The sequence below is a fragment of the Charadrius vociferus genome, unplaced genomic scaffold (assembly GCF_000708025.1).
Source record: "Charadrius vociferus isolate BGI_N301 unplaced genomic scaffold, ASM70802v2 scaffold422, whole genome shotgun sequence".
NCBI lineage: Eukaryota > Metazoa > Chordata > Aves > Charadriiformes > Charadriidae > Charadrius > Charadrius vociferus.
Genome location: NW_009647080.1, coordinates 689,960 through 705,739, shown reverse-complemented (window position 1 = coordinate 705,739; position 15,780 = coordinate 689,960). Strand labels below are relative to the sequence as shown.

The following is a 15,780-nucleotide window of genomic DNA, read 5'->3' as shown; positions in this document are numbered from 1 at the left end:
AGTTTACTTATGAATTTTTCCATGTTTGCCTGTATCAGCATGCATATTTATGTATTTTTGTTTCTTAGGGTTGGTCTGAAAGTCACCTAGATATATCTGAATGTTCTTCCAGTTATCAAGATGTATCATGTTATGGTACTTTACCCAGGGAGTCACCTCGCAAGAGCAAAGATAGCAGTGGTGAGACTTTAAAGTATATACGTAATGGCAGTGTTTGTGGGTTTTTGGTTACTGCATGAAACTAAAAATTAAATTCTCAGTGTTGTTTTCCTACTACATGCATTATCCAGCTTCTTGCTGTAGCAGCTAAACATAATCTGGAAGTAGGGCAGAAAGGGAGAAATGCATGAAGATATCCAGGAAAGGATGGGAAGCTGGGGCCGTCCAAAAAAACCAAGAGAGGGGCAGAACAACAAGCTACATTTGAATCAAAACAGTACAAGAAAAAAACCAAACCAACCAAAACCAACCAAAACCAAAAACAAAACTCAACCACAAAGCAACTGAACAAACCAACAAAAAGGAACTGCTGTTATTTTATGAATTTGAAAATGAAGATGTTTTTGTTAAAGTGGGAAGGGTCCTTTTGCAGGTTCTTTACATGATTTGGATATTTGCTCTGCTGTGTCAGTGTGTCAAAGGGGCCTTATTTTCTCCAGGTCAAATTGCAACACGCTCTTCTTGATCAGGCAATACAGGTAGAGATAATGCTGCAATAAAGTGGGACTGAGAGTTTATTCATTGCTTCCTTGTCTACAATTTCCTTTTTGATCATCCTGTTCGTGCAGGATTGCTGGCTTGGTCCCAGGGCAGGATTACCATGTTGTGGGCAGAGGACAGGTGAGGCGCAGGAAGCAGAGAGCTGTCAGTTCCAGTTTCAAGGACACTTCCCGCTGTTTTTATGACTGAAAAAAGGAGAAATATTGGACCCTCAGGGTGGAGGGAGCAGATATTGCTATTCTCTGCTTTGCCTCTGTTTCCAGGCTTCTGCGGGGGGCATAATCTCCCCTCATTAAGCTTATCTTATGCCTTGGCCAGTGGTTGAATACTAAAATACTGACATTTTTCTGTAGCCAGCAGCTTCCCAAATGTATGGCTTAACCTTCAGTTATTTTGAATTATGCTCTTGTAGTGTCGATATGAAGAACTGAAATACAATATTTTTGCTTTTTTACCTAGGTGTTGTATCAGAGAATTCCCATGCTTTAATGGCCAGCCCTTTTAAAGCATTTTCTCCTCAGCCACCAAAGTTTTTCAAGCCCTTAATGCCAGTGAAAGAGGAACATAAAAGGAAGACCCCACTTGAAAGCCGACCTCTGCTTAGCCAAGAGGTAACCTTTGAAAAACACCTGATCTTTTTAAAGGAGATTGAATGATTTTGTGTACTTGGCAAATTGTTTGCAATGTGCATCTGTTGCAATAGAATTTTGTAATTCTCTGGTAAAATTAATCAGGTTGTTCTTTATATGTGGTGGGATTTTGGTGTTTGTTTTTCACCTGAAATACTGGAGTTGTTTTTCACTTCTTGGTAAGTATTCTTCTTTACAGGGTACACCTGTTCCACTTTAAACTAACAATAACCTGCATTTTTTTTTCTGCAGCAAGATGTTGGTGTGTTTTTTCATAGATAAAACATAATTCTCTCAAAAAGTATTCTAGGGTGGTTATAATTCTGACCTTAATTCCTCAACCTAAAACTCTGTTGGGAGGAGCGCTTGAGTTTCTCTACCTATTAACTTGAATTTTGATGTATATGTGGCCAGCATGGGTGTTTCATCATGTCTTAATGCCTTTCTAACTTGCACGCGTTTAGCGCTGCGCTCAGAGTTGTGGTTTGTGTGATGTGTTGTGTGTCTGTCTTGACCTTTGCAGAGCATGCCTTCATCTCAGGCACATTGCGCTGGCTGTGTTGTGCCTTCAGGAAGGAATGCCAGCAGCGTGCCTGTAGAAAGCAATAGCATACGTAAGGAAAAGATTGTAAGTTTTGTGCCAGTTTCTGTTACGAGGCCTGGTGGTGGACTTAGGGCCATTTGGTGGTGGGCTTAAGGCATTTAATGCTACTGCAGCAGAAAATAGGTGTAATGTGGGTATAATCGCTTGTGATTAACTAATGGTTATAATAAACCAAGCTTGCCTGGCTTGCAAATGCATCTGTCGTTGGAACTAACTCAATTGGGGTTTTGCGTTTTGGGTTTTTTGTTTGGTTTTGTTTTCAATATTCCTATGTGATTTGTCTTGTGGGTGGGCGGGAGAGGGGAGGCTTTAGTTTTTACAGGGCACAAATGATCAGGTAAAGGGTGGTTTAGTGAACCATGTTGTTGTCTTCACTCTAATATACCTTGTATGTTACCCAGATTTTGTGACTATACCCCAGAGTAAATGGAATGATCCCATTTGGTGTAAGTAACCATGCATTTAGGTGTCGGTACACTATAAAAAGCTTCTCATTGCCTGATGTGGAAGTAATATGACTAAAATAAGATTACCGCTCTTAATTAACCTGCAGCCTGCTTTCATCATAATTCAGCTGGTGAATTGAGGTGGAGGGCTTTTATTTTAATCTTCACCTGCCAAATCCTTTTCTCACTGCTGCTTCAACAAAAGGTGTATCATAATTTCTGCTGGATGATGGACTCATTTTTTGGGCTGTGGAACATGGCTGTAAATACGTGCTTTAATCAGAGCTGTAGATTTAAGATTCAGAACCTTCAGATTATTTCCTGGAAGTATTATAGGCCTCTTACCACAAAGTGCTAGTGGTGGATTCTTCCTATTCAACAGTTATTTTCAGTCCTACTATATAGCCAAGCCATTAAAAAATCTGTTCTGGATTTCTAATGCTATTTTGTAGGTGGTTATACCAAAGTGTCCTGAGTATTCTGGTGTATAGATTTGAAGCTTGGCTGCTGGTTTTGAGTAGCAGCTGTTTTATTCACAATCATGTTAATTTTCCATGAGTTAGCTGACATGCTTACTCACCCTGAGTCACTGGTACAAATAGCTTGAAGGTATTTGGAGGACAAAATCTTCTAGTGGGTTGAAAAACATCCCTTGGAAACTAAATTGTTACCAAATTTTCCATAGCAACTTCACAGCACTGTTAATCCCTTGAGTAAAAACAGGGTCCCACCCCATGCATGCCTGGAATTAACCCAGGCATTTGCCTGTGCTGCCTTCCAAATATAAGCAGGAGCTTTCAGAGCTGGAAAAGGGCAACATCCTGCACCAGGCTTTTCCAGTTAGAATGGAACTAATTCACTGAACACTGTAAACCTGCTGTAGCCAACAGGGCCCTGGAAAGAGCTGTTCTTCCGGTTGTCAGCTGCTTGCTCCTACCCTTGTATGACTTCTCCCTTGCATCAGCATAGCTTTTTGTTTGTTTGCATAGTAAGTCAGATCAAGGGAACTGATCCATCCAGATGATGGCTGGACTACCACGGAGTTGTATTTCGTTTGGTTCTACTCCCCTGTCTGATCACTTTATAGACACTTGACACTTGGGAGGCGGGCAAGAACCAGCAGCCACTACTGGGGAGGAGGTTGAGGCGGCTACTTTGCGTAGCCTGGCCAGCTTATGGCGCTGGGTTTATCAAATGCTGGCTTCTGGGGTTTTTTATCACTTTAGGAAGGAAGCTTCTGTAAGACGTAATCCCAGGATACCTTGCGTTTTTCAGAGCTGGAGCAAGTCTGTGTTTGAACTAGGCTGGAGTATGTATTTCACACATGTGGATGAATAGTGCTCTCAGAATGAGTTCAGAGATTACAGTAGGGCAGTATCACTGCTCCCCGTGAAGCTTCACCTGTCTGCTCCTCTCTACCTGAGTCAAAGTAAAGTTTTCATATTATTAATCAATACTGTATATGATCACTCCAAGGTGTACAGAGCCTCATATTCCTAATTAATCATTGGATGATTGGTATTGCTTCAGGTCTGATGCTCACTTGCGTCTTACAGCATGTAGAAAATGCGTAGAAGTAAAGCAACTAAACATACAGGAAGCTAGTAATATTAACTAGGTAAATGTTCTGCATCTAAGTGGGCATAAGAATGATGTTCAGCATCTTATGTTTCTCTGGGGTATCTTCTTAACTTTTCTTGACTATTCAAAACACATCTGTAAAAGGAAGAAAAAAAACCACAACAGCAGTTAACAAAATATTTGTATTCAGTTGGCCTGAAATAGAGCATTCAACATAAAATTTCAGACAGTACTTCCACAAGCATTTAATATTGCAAATATTTCAAAACGGTATGACATAAGTGCGTGTTCTATATAATATGCAAGTACAGTGGAATATGTTAAGGTCAGATGAAATGTTTTCATACTGTGTATTTGAATACTGCCTGTAATTAACACGTTTAAGGGAGGTTTGGCTAAGAGCAAGCCCTCCTAGTGGGTGATGAAAATTGAAGCACCAGTGGTGCAACCACTAAATAAGCATTACTGATTTTTAAATTAGTAAAATAGGAACTAGCATCTTTAAAGTTACTTGAGGGGTATAATTCAGGGATTTGAAAACTCATATACTTTAACTTTTAACTACACAGTATGTTTGTTACAAAGCAGGTGTAAGGAAGCTGCTCTGTGTTCTTGCTTACTTTGCTTCTGTTATTGGTAAATCTTGATGTATAGTCTGTTTTTTGTTATAGTCTTTCTGTTACTTCCCAGGGAAGTGGTTGCAGTTTCTTTACCAATTTTTCAAGGATTTTATCTTTATTTCTACCAGTAGCCTGAGCAGTGCAAGGTGGCTTCCTCACATCTTACATCTACAGGAATTTGAAGAACATTGAAATTGTTTCTGGAGTTTCCCAGTTGGGAAACTCAAGAGAACTTTGAAAGGAAATATTTCTTGTTCCCACAAGGGGCACCTTTTGTCTGTCACAAGGTGATGTGTCATCACCTATTTGCAGCATTATTCACAACCCATGTTCTAGCAATAAGACTGCTTCTCTGTTCCTTAGGTTTTGTATTTCTGATGATAGATAACCCTGAAATGCTGCATGACTGGCAATGTGGTTACTTGTGTGACTTTTCCTAATCGAAGTCACCGATGTCTGTGTATCTGTAGAGCCGTTTCTCAGTTACAGCGCCTCTTACCCAGTCTGATTCTGAACAGGAACCCCGTGTGTACTACGGCACTTTTTTTTTTCAGTCAGATGAGGAATCTTGCAGGATTCAAAGGAGAAACAAAGAACTCTGTTATAAAAATGCCTTTTTGTTCCAAGTGGATCTTTAGCTAGCATGGACTAGAAATACTTCCTTCATGAAATGCTTATTGGTTTGGAGTTTATGTACTGTCTTAAACCCACTGTATTTGATAAACACTACAGTTTGTAATATTTTAAAAACAACAAACTACAAGGTTCTGCATAGAGCAAAACTTACTTTTGCATAAGTAATAAGGGTGAAAGAGAAGGAGTAAGCAGAATAATTGAGAAAAGGTCCCTCAGAGACAAGCAACAGGTATACTCCAATATGCAAAAAAGGTGCTTTGCATAATGCTTTAGTGCTTGAAATGGTATTCATAGTCTCAATAAAGTGGATATGAATTTTGCCCTTTACTTTTTAAGGGGTCTATCTGCAGATTTCAGATGTAAAGAACAAGATTTTCAATAATATAAGTAATTTTGAATAGTCTTATGTGACATTTCATAACACTGTCACTCCTCTGCAGAGAAATAAATAGTTGCAAAATTAAGCCTTCATCCTAATTCTGCATGAGAAATAACTATGAAGCAGAGCTGTAAAAACTAGTAAGCAAAGGATGCCAAGCCTTTACTTGAGCAAACACTAATAATCTGAAATCTGGTTGGATTTATCAAGTATACTTAGACAAATATGGGTATCTTCTTGAGATACTGATTGCTCTGCCAACAAAACTTTAATATTATTGGAAATCTTGATTCAGCTTAAGGGGCTATTTTGCATGGGTAATATGACTGAATTATATCTGTGGTGAGCTTGAACGTGATAGGAATGAAAATGAGACCTATAGATAAAGGGCCATAGCGAGTAGTGATTAATTCAAAAAATGCAGGATACAAGAAAAGTGAAGTAATTTAAAACATCTTTACAGTTCTTAAAAAAAAAAAAATCAAACAAAAACTGGAAAAAAAACCCACCTCCAGAAGTTAGGAGAAGGATCTTGTCACATAAGCACGTGTTTCCTAATACATACCTACAAGGCTGTTTTAGTTAATTGCGCTGCTGAATGGGGGCAAAGGAACTGGTCACAAATGACTTGGAGAAGGCCAGTGTTCTTAATGCCTTCTTTACTTCAGTTTTTATCTGCAAAACTAGCCTTCAGGAATCCCAAGCCCCTGAGACCCAAAGGAAAGTGTGGAAAAAAGAGCACTTACCCTTGGTAGAGAACTACCAGGTTGGGGACCACTTAAACAAACTGCATGTTTGTTTAAGTAAAATACCCACGAGTGCTGAGTGAGCTGGCTCATGTTATTGTAAGGCCACTCTTAATTATCTTTGAATATCATAACAATTGGGAGAGGTGCCCGAAGACTGGGAGAGAGCAAATATCACTCCTGTCTTTAAGAAGGACAAAGAAGAAAGATTCAGCTAACTACAGACCGGTCAGCCTCACTTCTATCTCTGGGAAGGTGATGGAGAAAATCCTCCTAGAAAGCATTTCCAAACCCATGGAAGATAAGAAGGTGATTGGGAGTAATCAGCAAGGATTTACAAAGGGGAGATCATGCTTGACCAACCTCAGTTGCCTTCAACAGTAAAGTGACTAGCTTGGTGGATGAGGAGGGAGCAGAGGATGTTGTTTGCCTTGACTTTAGTAAAGCCTTTGACACTATCTCCATCATCACAGATGGGCTGACAAAGTACAGGTTAGATAGGTGGACAGTGAAGTGGATTCAAAACTGGCTGAATGACTGGGCCCAGAGGGTTGTGATCAGAGGTGTAAAGTCCTGCTGGAGGCCAGTAACAAGCAGTGTACACTAGGGCTCAATACTGCTCAATACTGGGACCAGCACTGTTCAACACCTTCATTAATGACCTGGATGATTGGACAGAGCACACCCTCAGCAAGTTTGCAGATGATAGAAGACTGGGAGAAGCGGCTGATACATCAGTGTGTTGTGCTACTATTCAGAGGGACCTCAACAACTTGGAGAACAGGGCAGAGAGGAATCTCATGAAGTTCAACAAGGGGAAGTGCAAAATCTTGTGTCTGGGAAGGAATAATGTCAGGCACCAGTATGTGTTGGGGGCTGACCTAATGGAGAGCAGCTTTGCCCAGAAGTACCTTGAGGTCCTTGTGAAGAACAAGCTGGCCATGAGCCAGCAATGCACCTTTGCGGCAGAGAAGACCAACAGTATACTGGATGTCACCAGGAGGTTGAAGGAGGTGATCCTTGCTCTCTACTCAGCACTAGTGAGGCCCTATAGGGAATATTGTGTCTCGTTCTGGGCTCCCCAGTACAAGAAAGATATGGAATTACTGAAGTGAGTCCGGTGCACGCAAAGATGATTAATGGCTTGGAGCATCTGACATGTGAGGAGAGGCTGGAAAAGCCAGGACTGCTCAGCCTGGCAGAGACCAAGCTCAGGGGCATCTTATCAATGGGTAAAAATACATGATGGGAAGGAATTGAGGACAAGGCAGACTCTTCTCAGTAGTGCCCAGTGACAGAACATGAGGTGACAGACCCAAATGAAAACACATGAGATTCCATCTGAGCACAAGAAAACACTTTTTTACTGTGAGGATGGTCAAACACTGGAAAGGGTTGTGCAGAGAGGTTATAGAGTCCCCATCCTGGACAGTCCTGGACTTTGTGCTCTGGTTGACCCTGCTTGAGCAGGGGAGTTTGGAATAAATGACCTCAAGAGGTGCCTTCCAACCTAAACAATTCTGTGATTAATCTGACGTGCAAACTGAACAAGCCTGTTTGATGTCTGGGTATTTGAAGCTTTGTGTACAAAGTTATTTGAGCAGTCATGGCTATTAAGAAGTATAGGAAACATTTTCAAGAGGGTGTTTATCTTAATCTTGGTGTATTGGTTCTCAGTGCATTGGTCATCTGGTTAGGTATTGTGCTTTTCCTTTTCCATTGGTGATTCACGGCAGGTGTCTGAAAGAATCGAACTACTTTAGATATCACACAGGATCTGCCTTCATCGGTAGTTGAAATCCATGATGCAGATAAACGAATTGAGAAATAACAGGTGCTTGAGTTCCTCTAAACTTTTAAGTACTTCAGCAGTTTTCATTTTTCTGGAAATATTCTTTCTAGTAGGAATTTGCTGTAAACTAACCATTTTTAATATACGTGTGTGTGCACAGATGTATGTATATATACACATATGTTTATATATGCATATATATATGTATGAATAAATACATATGCTGATATAAAAAAAGAAGTACTTAAAAAAGCATCCATGTGGAGTCCTGCCTGCAGTATTTTATATTGGGGGAGCAGCTCAACCGTGTTGCTGGGGTTTTTCTCGGATGTGTCTCTTGACAGACTGAAGTCCTCGGCTTCAGATGGGCTCTGTGAAAGCCATGTCTGTGGGTTGGTCACAGTGCATCATCGCTCGTTAGCAAAGGGAAACTCAGGGAGGTACCTCCAAATTCTGCCAGGTTGATTAGCATCACGTATTTCCCTCCAAACATGTACGTGTATGCATACAAATGCTTCCATGAAGATTTGCTGTAATACTTGATCCTTTTGCCTTTGTTTTCAACGTCGTGAATGTGTTCAAGTGTGACAGCTAGGGGTAAGCAAAATTTTTTAGCCTCACTGGTATCAGATTAATAGAAATTGTACAGGATAGCTTTTAACAATCAGTATTGCAGTGGAAACCCTGTAAGGCCTCTTCCATTCGTATTTATGTTTTTCTTGTTAGGTGGTCAATTAGCTCTATAGAATACCTTCAGTAGGTTTAATTAGTCTAAATTGGGGGGGGGGAAATTATAATACATGACTTTAAAAAGCTGAGTATGATGAAAATATGTAAATATATCACTTTTTCATGTTGTGAGCTTTCCTTTTACCAAACTTCATGACTTTATATTTTCTGAACCATTTAGAATTTGTTTATTTTCTAAAAATTCAATAGCTCAGTGTAGCCAGGATATGTTCCCAGCAGCTCTTTTCAGAGGTGTCTTCCATTCTTCAATTAAAGAATATTAAAGTTATATATTTCTCCATGTTGAGAAAGGAAAATAGTCAAGGAAGGTTAGTTTATTGTGAAAACTTTACTGTCATAGGTTCCTAATCCCATGCAACTCTCTTCTTTTGCAGGACTCCGAGGAGGAGGACAGTGAGTTGGAGGCCATTAATAAGAAGCTAAGTCCACAAAGTTTTCAAAATTTCCGGCCTTACGTACCAGAGGAGTTTGCTGACTTCAGTGTTTACAATGCTAGCCTGGAGAACAGGGAATGGTTTTCTTCTAAATCGGACTTAATGAGCTCACGTGTTCTTGAGAAAGAGGTATCCCGCAGCCCCACCACTAGCAGTATTACTAGTGGCTACTTCTCCCACAGTGCCTCTAACGCTACTCTGTCTGACATGCTTGTTCCCTGTAGTGATAGCACAGACCAGCTAGCCAGTCACATGAAGGAGCTGGACTCTCATGATCCCTCGGGATCATCTCTTGCACATGATGTAAGATCTTCTTCGAACAAGGAGTGTCAAGAGTCAGAAAAGGAGATAGCGAGAGAAAAGTTACCTGTATTACCACTGAAAGAAAACAGTGCCTTAATGGAACAAGTACCACTGTCCCTCAATGCCACTGACAGAGACTCCCAGCAGTTACCCAGAGCTGGATCATTTTCTGTTTTGAGTTCCTCGGATGGCAAAAATGCCTGTCGTACAATTGAATTTTCAGCGCGCGAAGCAACAGTTGAGCACACGACGGACATTCTGGAAGACCACTCCTTTACAGAGTTCATGGGCGTCGAAGATGGGAAGGACTTTGACCATTCAACAGCTCTGCAATCGTGTTCCTCTAATGGAGTGAGTGGCTCAGAGTTACCCCGAGGCACTGACAAGGAGCAGAGCGCGTGTGTGGCCCAGCTGAGCTCTGTAGCGGCAGCGGGCGACCGGCTTGCAGATGCTGCGGAAAGCCCTTTTTGTTCTGTACTGGTAAAAGAGACTTCAGACCGTGAGACTTATCTGGATACTTCTGTAGATGATTTTATTGGGAAGGACCACTTGGATGGTTCCGATTGTGAAGAAGGTGCTTCCGCAGATCAAGCCCACGTCTTGCCTAGCTGGGTGGCCGTGGGCGAACAAGTCTGTGTTGGAAGTAATAAGATGGGCACAGTGAGATACGTTGGAACGGTGGATTTTTCAGCTGGAATCTGGGTCGGAGTTGAACTAAATGTACAGCTGGGTAAGACTAAGTCTGCTCTGGGTTATCTCTGCAGCTAGCGTGATCTATTTTTAAACTTGCAGTACAACCATATGCTGTTCAGTCCTGGGAAGTACCTCCAATGTAAGCTTGGTATCTGATACGCCCAGTTCCAGGCTTTCTGTTTATAGGGACGCTTTGATTAATTTTTAACTGTCTTGGAGGCGTGTTCTTCTTGCTTTATGCAGAATAATGCTTTTGAATGTTGTGGTAGTTCCTGTTGATTCCCATCTGCTTTTATAGATCAGAAAAACAAGCAAAGCCTAAAACTGGCAGTTTTGTTTTTTTTTTAAATCAACGTGCACATTCATGAACAGCACTTGTCAAATAGGTTTTCTGTCTGTAGCTTTCAGAATATTTTTTTTTTTCCACTGGGGAAAACTTAATTATAGAGCACAGGTTTTCTTTAGCTTCAGTTTGGTGGGATCAGAAAAAGTCAATGCTCTGCAAGTGTTGAGACTCCTACAGAAATGCTTCATGTCTTTTAAAAAGATTGTTTTTACTGGTTTAATAGGTATTAACACTGGGACTAGAAGTTTCTGTGACAGCTAAGTTTCAAGCTTTGTAAGCAGTTGGTTTTGAGGCTAGTTTAGTTTGTAAAATGAACAGATGTTTGACTTTTTAAACTGTAAGTCAATGAAGTAATATGGTAGGAAATCATCTTTTTGGTCCCAGTTCAAGCCCTCCTTTCCAGGTTTTGTTCTCCCCAGTGTATGGTCTGCATCTGGTGTCATCACTCGGCATTACCAATGTTGACTATTTGACAGTTAGCCAAAGATACTTACACTTCAACGCTACAATTGTATGTGCTAATGAAAGTACCAATGACTAATTCTGTGCATTTATTTTCATTGAAGGGAAGCATGATGGGACTGTAAAAGGCAGAGAGTACTTCCACTGCAAACCACGACACGGTGTGTTTGTTCGTCCTGGGCGCCTCAGCAAAGCACCAGCTTCCACAAGGAAATGGAGTAGCACTTCACGGTCTCAGGCATCTTCCACTTCAGAGAAACGGAAAAGTTCTGTGCTTCAAGGCTCATCATCCACTCCTAAAACAGGAGGAGAAGTCCTCTGCCATTCAGGAGATGCAGCGGCTTCTGCTTTTTCGAGGAAACAGGAAAACAGGAAATCTTGGATTAACTAAACTGCAGTATTTTTGCACTTACTACACGCATCGGTGTGTAGAAAACTTTATGGATTTTTGAAGCTATTGTACATTTTAATCTGTCCATACGGAATGTGTATTCTCTAGAGTCCTTGACTTAATTCTCTAATTTTTTATAAATAATATATATATATTATATATATATATGAATGTGTATCTATAGTTTGTCTGCCAGTGAGCAGATATGGCTGCACACTAAAATACAGTTAAAGCTGATCTGTAGATAACTGAGGTACTGGACGATTTGTTACGCAACAACTTGGGAGATATATTTTAAACAACAAAAAATATTTTATTGTGGAAAAAACAGGATGTAAATCCATATTTGGGAAAAAAAAAAGCTACAGTTTGCTGTTCTTAATTACCAAAGAACTTGTTTTAGACTGACACGTTTGCTGTTTATATCTTTCTATTGTAAATGTTTTAACTGATAACTTGGTGCCATGTTTCTTTTAGTCACTGGGCACCGTGCAGCCTTACGTTCTGTGTTTAAGCACACTGAAATATCCAACTGCTTCGTATATTTTGTCTTCCTAGAGGCCTGCCACTGTGCTGACCTGGCATTGGATTGAAATGACTAACAATGCCTGAAGCTATATGTCTGGCAGTTCATATGTTAACATAAGCCAGCCGGGCAGTTTGACTGCAGAACCAGTATTACTGCAAGGGTGTGAGAGGACAACGTTTTGGGGGTTTTGGGGAGGGTTTGTTTTTTTTGGGTGTAGGGGGGAAGTGGGGAAACAAAGAAGCAGTAAATGGATCGTGACTGCAAACTTTGCACTTGTTACTTGCTGGTTATTATCAAGATGAAATAGAACCTGCTAAAGTAATTTTAACCTGTAAAGTTTATTTTAATAATGGGAATGATGGAGGGATTTATGTCTGGTGCTCATGAATTCCTAAGAAGGTTGTTCCACATGTAGATACTGTAGATGCCTGTAGAAGCGTTCTGGATATTTGTAAAGTAACACGGTTAAAAATGAGTGAAGTGAATGGCCTGCTGTATCTGTTCTTCTTTGTTTCTTAGCAAGTGAATGATTGAGATACCTGGGACCTTACTGAAAAGCTGCTGTTCTTTCTTTGATTGTTGTGTACAGTAAGCGGACTCTTGTATTTTACTATTTACTGTAAAGAACTGTAATTTATATACTGCCATACTGTATTTAATTGGTACAGACCTATTGTGTGTTAGAATACAGACTGTTTACTTGGGATTTAAAAAAAAAAAACACAACTGTTTTGCTTGTATTTGGTTCAGCTGGGTTTCATGATCAAATAGTAAGCTGTTTCTAGCTGACGGTGCTCAGATGCAGAAGTACTTTGTAAAATTGCAGAAAGACAATATGATTGGAGTGGAAGACTGGAGGGTATTAACCTGTTTTAGCACTGACCGGTTCATGCAGCGTTAAGAGGAGAATATCAGCCCCTGTGGATACACACTCCTCGCCAGCTGCTTTCCCTGTCCTTCACAGGAGGGAGAGCGGAGCTGGGAACTCCTGCCAGAGAATGGTGTTCTGTGGGTCAAGGGGAGACGGGACAAGTTCCTGGAAGACAGACAAGACAGACTCATTGCTAAATACATAAATGCCTCGGCTGAGTGCAACACAGTTGGCGGCTGGGATGGGAGGGTAATGTGCTGGGGCGGGAGGGGGGGCGGTGTGTGAAAGCAGGGGGTGCGAAGTTCGGTGTACTTGCCCTTCACGTGCCCTTTTGGCTCCTCTGAGACAGGATTCTTATGTGTTGATTTTGGTGAAATGGATATCCTTGCAGAACATTTCATAGTTCTGGTGTTCACCTGGAGTTGCTCTCGCTGCATTAATGATACTGCTGCTGGAGGAAATGATCATAATAGAAAAAACACTTTATGCAGAAGTATTTTATCAGGCGCAGACGATCCTAGAACACTGCCAGGTACCTACACCAACCACCATGGTCTTCAAGTGAATTTTAGATGTCACTTGAATCTTTTTATAATGCTTTTTAGAAAATATACACTCATATGTGTGTGTGCGCGCGCATTTGCATAAATGTATTTGTCTGAGGCCACTGCAAACAATTTTGAAAGCTAATGTAGCCATTTTCTTATGGCAAAGATGCCGTATTTACAGGAGGTTAGCATCAGCTGAACTAGGCTGTTCATGGTTTCAGACCTTTGAGAATACAAATGTGTGATTGCTTAAGAAGCACTGGAATAATTTTGCTTGTTGAAGTATGCAAACTATACATGCTGGAGGAACCTAAAAAGGCCCACCTAATTTCATCCTCTACATATTTTGCATAACCTGTGCTGTCATGACTTCTGTTCTTACTGAAAGACCTGTACTTTTGCAAACCTTGCATGTTAATATGCCCTTCCTGGGGTTAATGTAAAGTTATGAGCGTGTCTAATGAGTGCGATGAGGTAATGTGGAAATGCAAGCATATTAGTTGATGTGCTCCTCAAACTCTGCTACATAAACACAGAAGCAGGTTTTTTGTTAGTAATGTTAGACTTGTAGTTTGCTGTCTTGAACTTTGTAATCTGAAATAATGTGGTGATAGTCCACCTGCAAATTGCCTTTTTTTTTTAAATATTACCTTAACCCGCGTCTACAATACACTGCCTAATAAGCAGAATGTACAGTCCGTACTAAGACCTTGATTTAAAGAAACAAACCAATGTAGGTCATAATACTGAATAATGTAGGGCAGAGCCAATCCCTTGTTCGTTGGACCCGCCAGAACAAACCTGTTGTCTCAGTGGTTTCCCCAGTCCAGATAAAATTACTTGATTTTGACCATCAGGATAGTTACGTTGTTGGAGATAATTGCAGAATCATAGAATGGTTTAGGTTGGAAAGGACCTTAAAGATCATCAAGTTCCAACCCTCTTGCCATGGGCAGGGACACCTCCCACTCAACCAGGTTGCTCAACGCCCCGTCCAGCCTGGCCTCGACCACCTGCAAGGCTGGGGCATCCACAGCTTCCCTGGGCAACCTGTTCCAGTGCCTTGCCACTCTCACTGTAAAAAATTTCTTCCTAATATCTAACCTAAATCTACCCTCTTTTAGTTTGAAGCCATTCCCCCTCCTCCCATCACTATGTGCCTTTGTAAAAGGCCCCCTTCCGATACTGAAAGGTGGCTACAAGGTCTTCCTGGAGCCTTCTCTTCTCCAGGCTGAAGAACCCCAACTCTCTCAGCCTGTCTTCATAGGAGGGGTGCTCTAGGCCTCTGGTCATCTTCGTGGCCTTCCTCTGGACCCATTCCAACAGGTCCATGTCCTTTTTATAGTGCTGGCCTTTATCTTGTTTTCTGAATTTAGTATGTGCTGTTTTTTCAAGTGCACATGCCTTTATGGAGATTCAGCCAGAGTGCTCAGAGAACTGCTGGTTCAGTCCAGCAAGCCAAAGTGCAGCGTTCAGCCAGTGCTATGGGCTCTCGAGTCTTCCCCCACAACTCACTTCCTTCATGTTTGCAACTGGAGGCAGAATATTACATGCTGTTATGATGTAAGCAACAAGAAGTGCCATGAAGCGGTGTAATGAGTGAAACCAGAACGGCAAGCTCCTGGGAGCAACCTTTGGGTATTGTCTTTCCCTGCCCTGGTGTTGCCTGTCCTCGTCCCCCTTGCTGCCCTCCTGTCCCTGTACCCAGGGGCCGGGGCAGAGGCAGGAGCTGCTCCCCGTCGGCCTGGGCTGGTGGACTTAAAAGAGCATGGTGGAAGGTGCCTTTCGGCCTTTCCCAAGGTTGGGTGCACATTTTAGGGACCTCTTCATCTGTTGAGCTGGTAATTTACAGAATTCAAAGGGGAAAAAGGGAGGTGATTCTTCCCCTCCACTCTATTCTGGTGAGACCCCACCTGGAGTGCTGCATCCAGCTCTGGAGCCTCCAACATAGGAAAGACAAAGACCTGTTGGAGCAGGTCCAGAGGAGGGCCACAAAGATGATCAGAGGGCTGGAGCACCTCTCCTGCGAGGTACAGGCTGAGAGAGCTGGGGTTGTTCAGCCTGGAGAAGAGAAGGCTCCAGGAAGACCTTATAGCAGCTTTCCAGTACTTAAAGGGGTTCTACAGGAAAGCTGGGGAGGGACTTCTACTGGGCCATGTAGTGATCGGATGAGGGGGAATGGCTTCAAACTGGAAGAGAGTAGATTCAGATTAGATATTAGGAAGAAATTTTTCACTTTGAGGGTGGTGATGCACTGGAACAGGTTGCCCAGGGAAGTTGTTGAGGCCCCATCCCTGGAG

General features: G+C 41.6%; 1 protein-coding gene across 1 annotated transcript in view; it reads left to right on the top strand.

The window, feature by feature from the left end:
* KIF13A (kinesin family member 13A) overlaps positions 1–11,822 on the top strand; it is a 118,646-nt gene extending 106,824 nt beyond the window's left edge. The window contains exons 35-38 of the mRNA XM_009895801.1: positions 69–180; positions 1,180–1,331; positions 9,278–10,370; positions 11,246–11,822. Coding sequence (XP_009894103.1) covers positions 69–180; positions 1,180–1,331; positions 9,278–10,370; positions 11,246–11,532 — 1,644 coding nt within the window. The 3' untranslated portion in view covers positions 11,533–11,822. The remainder of the gene's footprint in view (positions 1–68; positions 181–1,179; positions 1,332–9,277; positions 10,371–11,245) is intronic.
* The last annotated feature ends 3,958 nt before the right edge of the window (positions 11,823–15,780 follow it).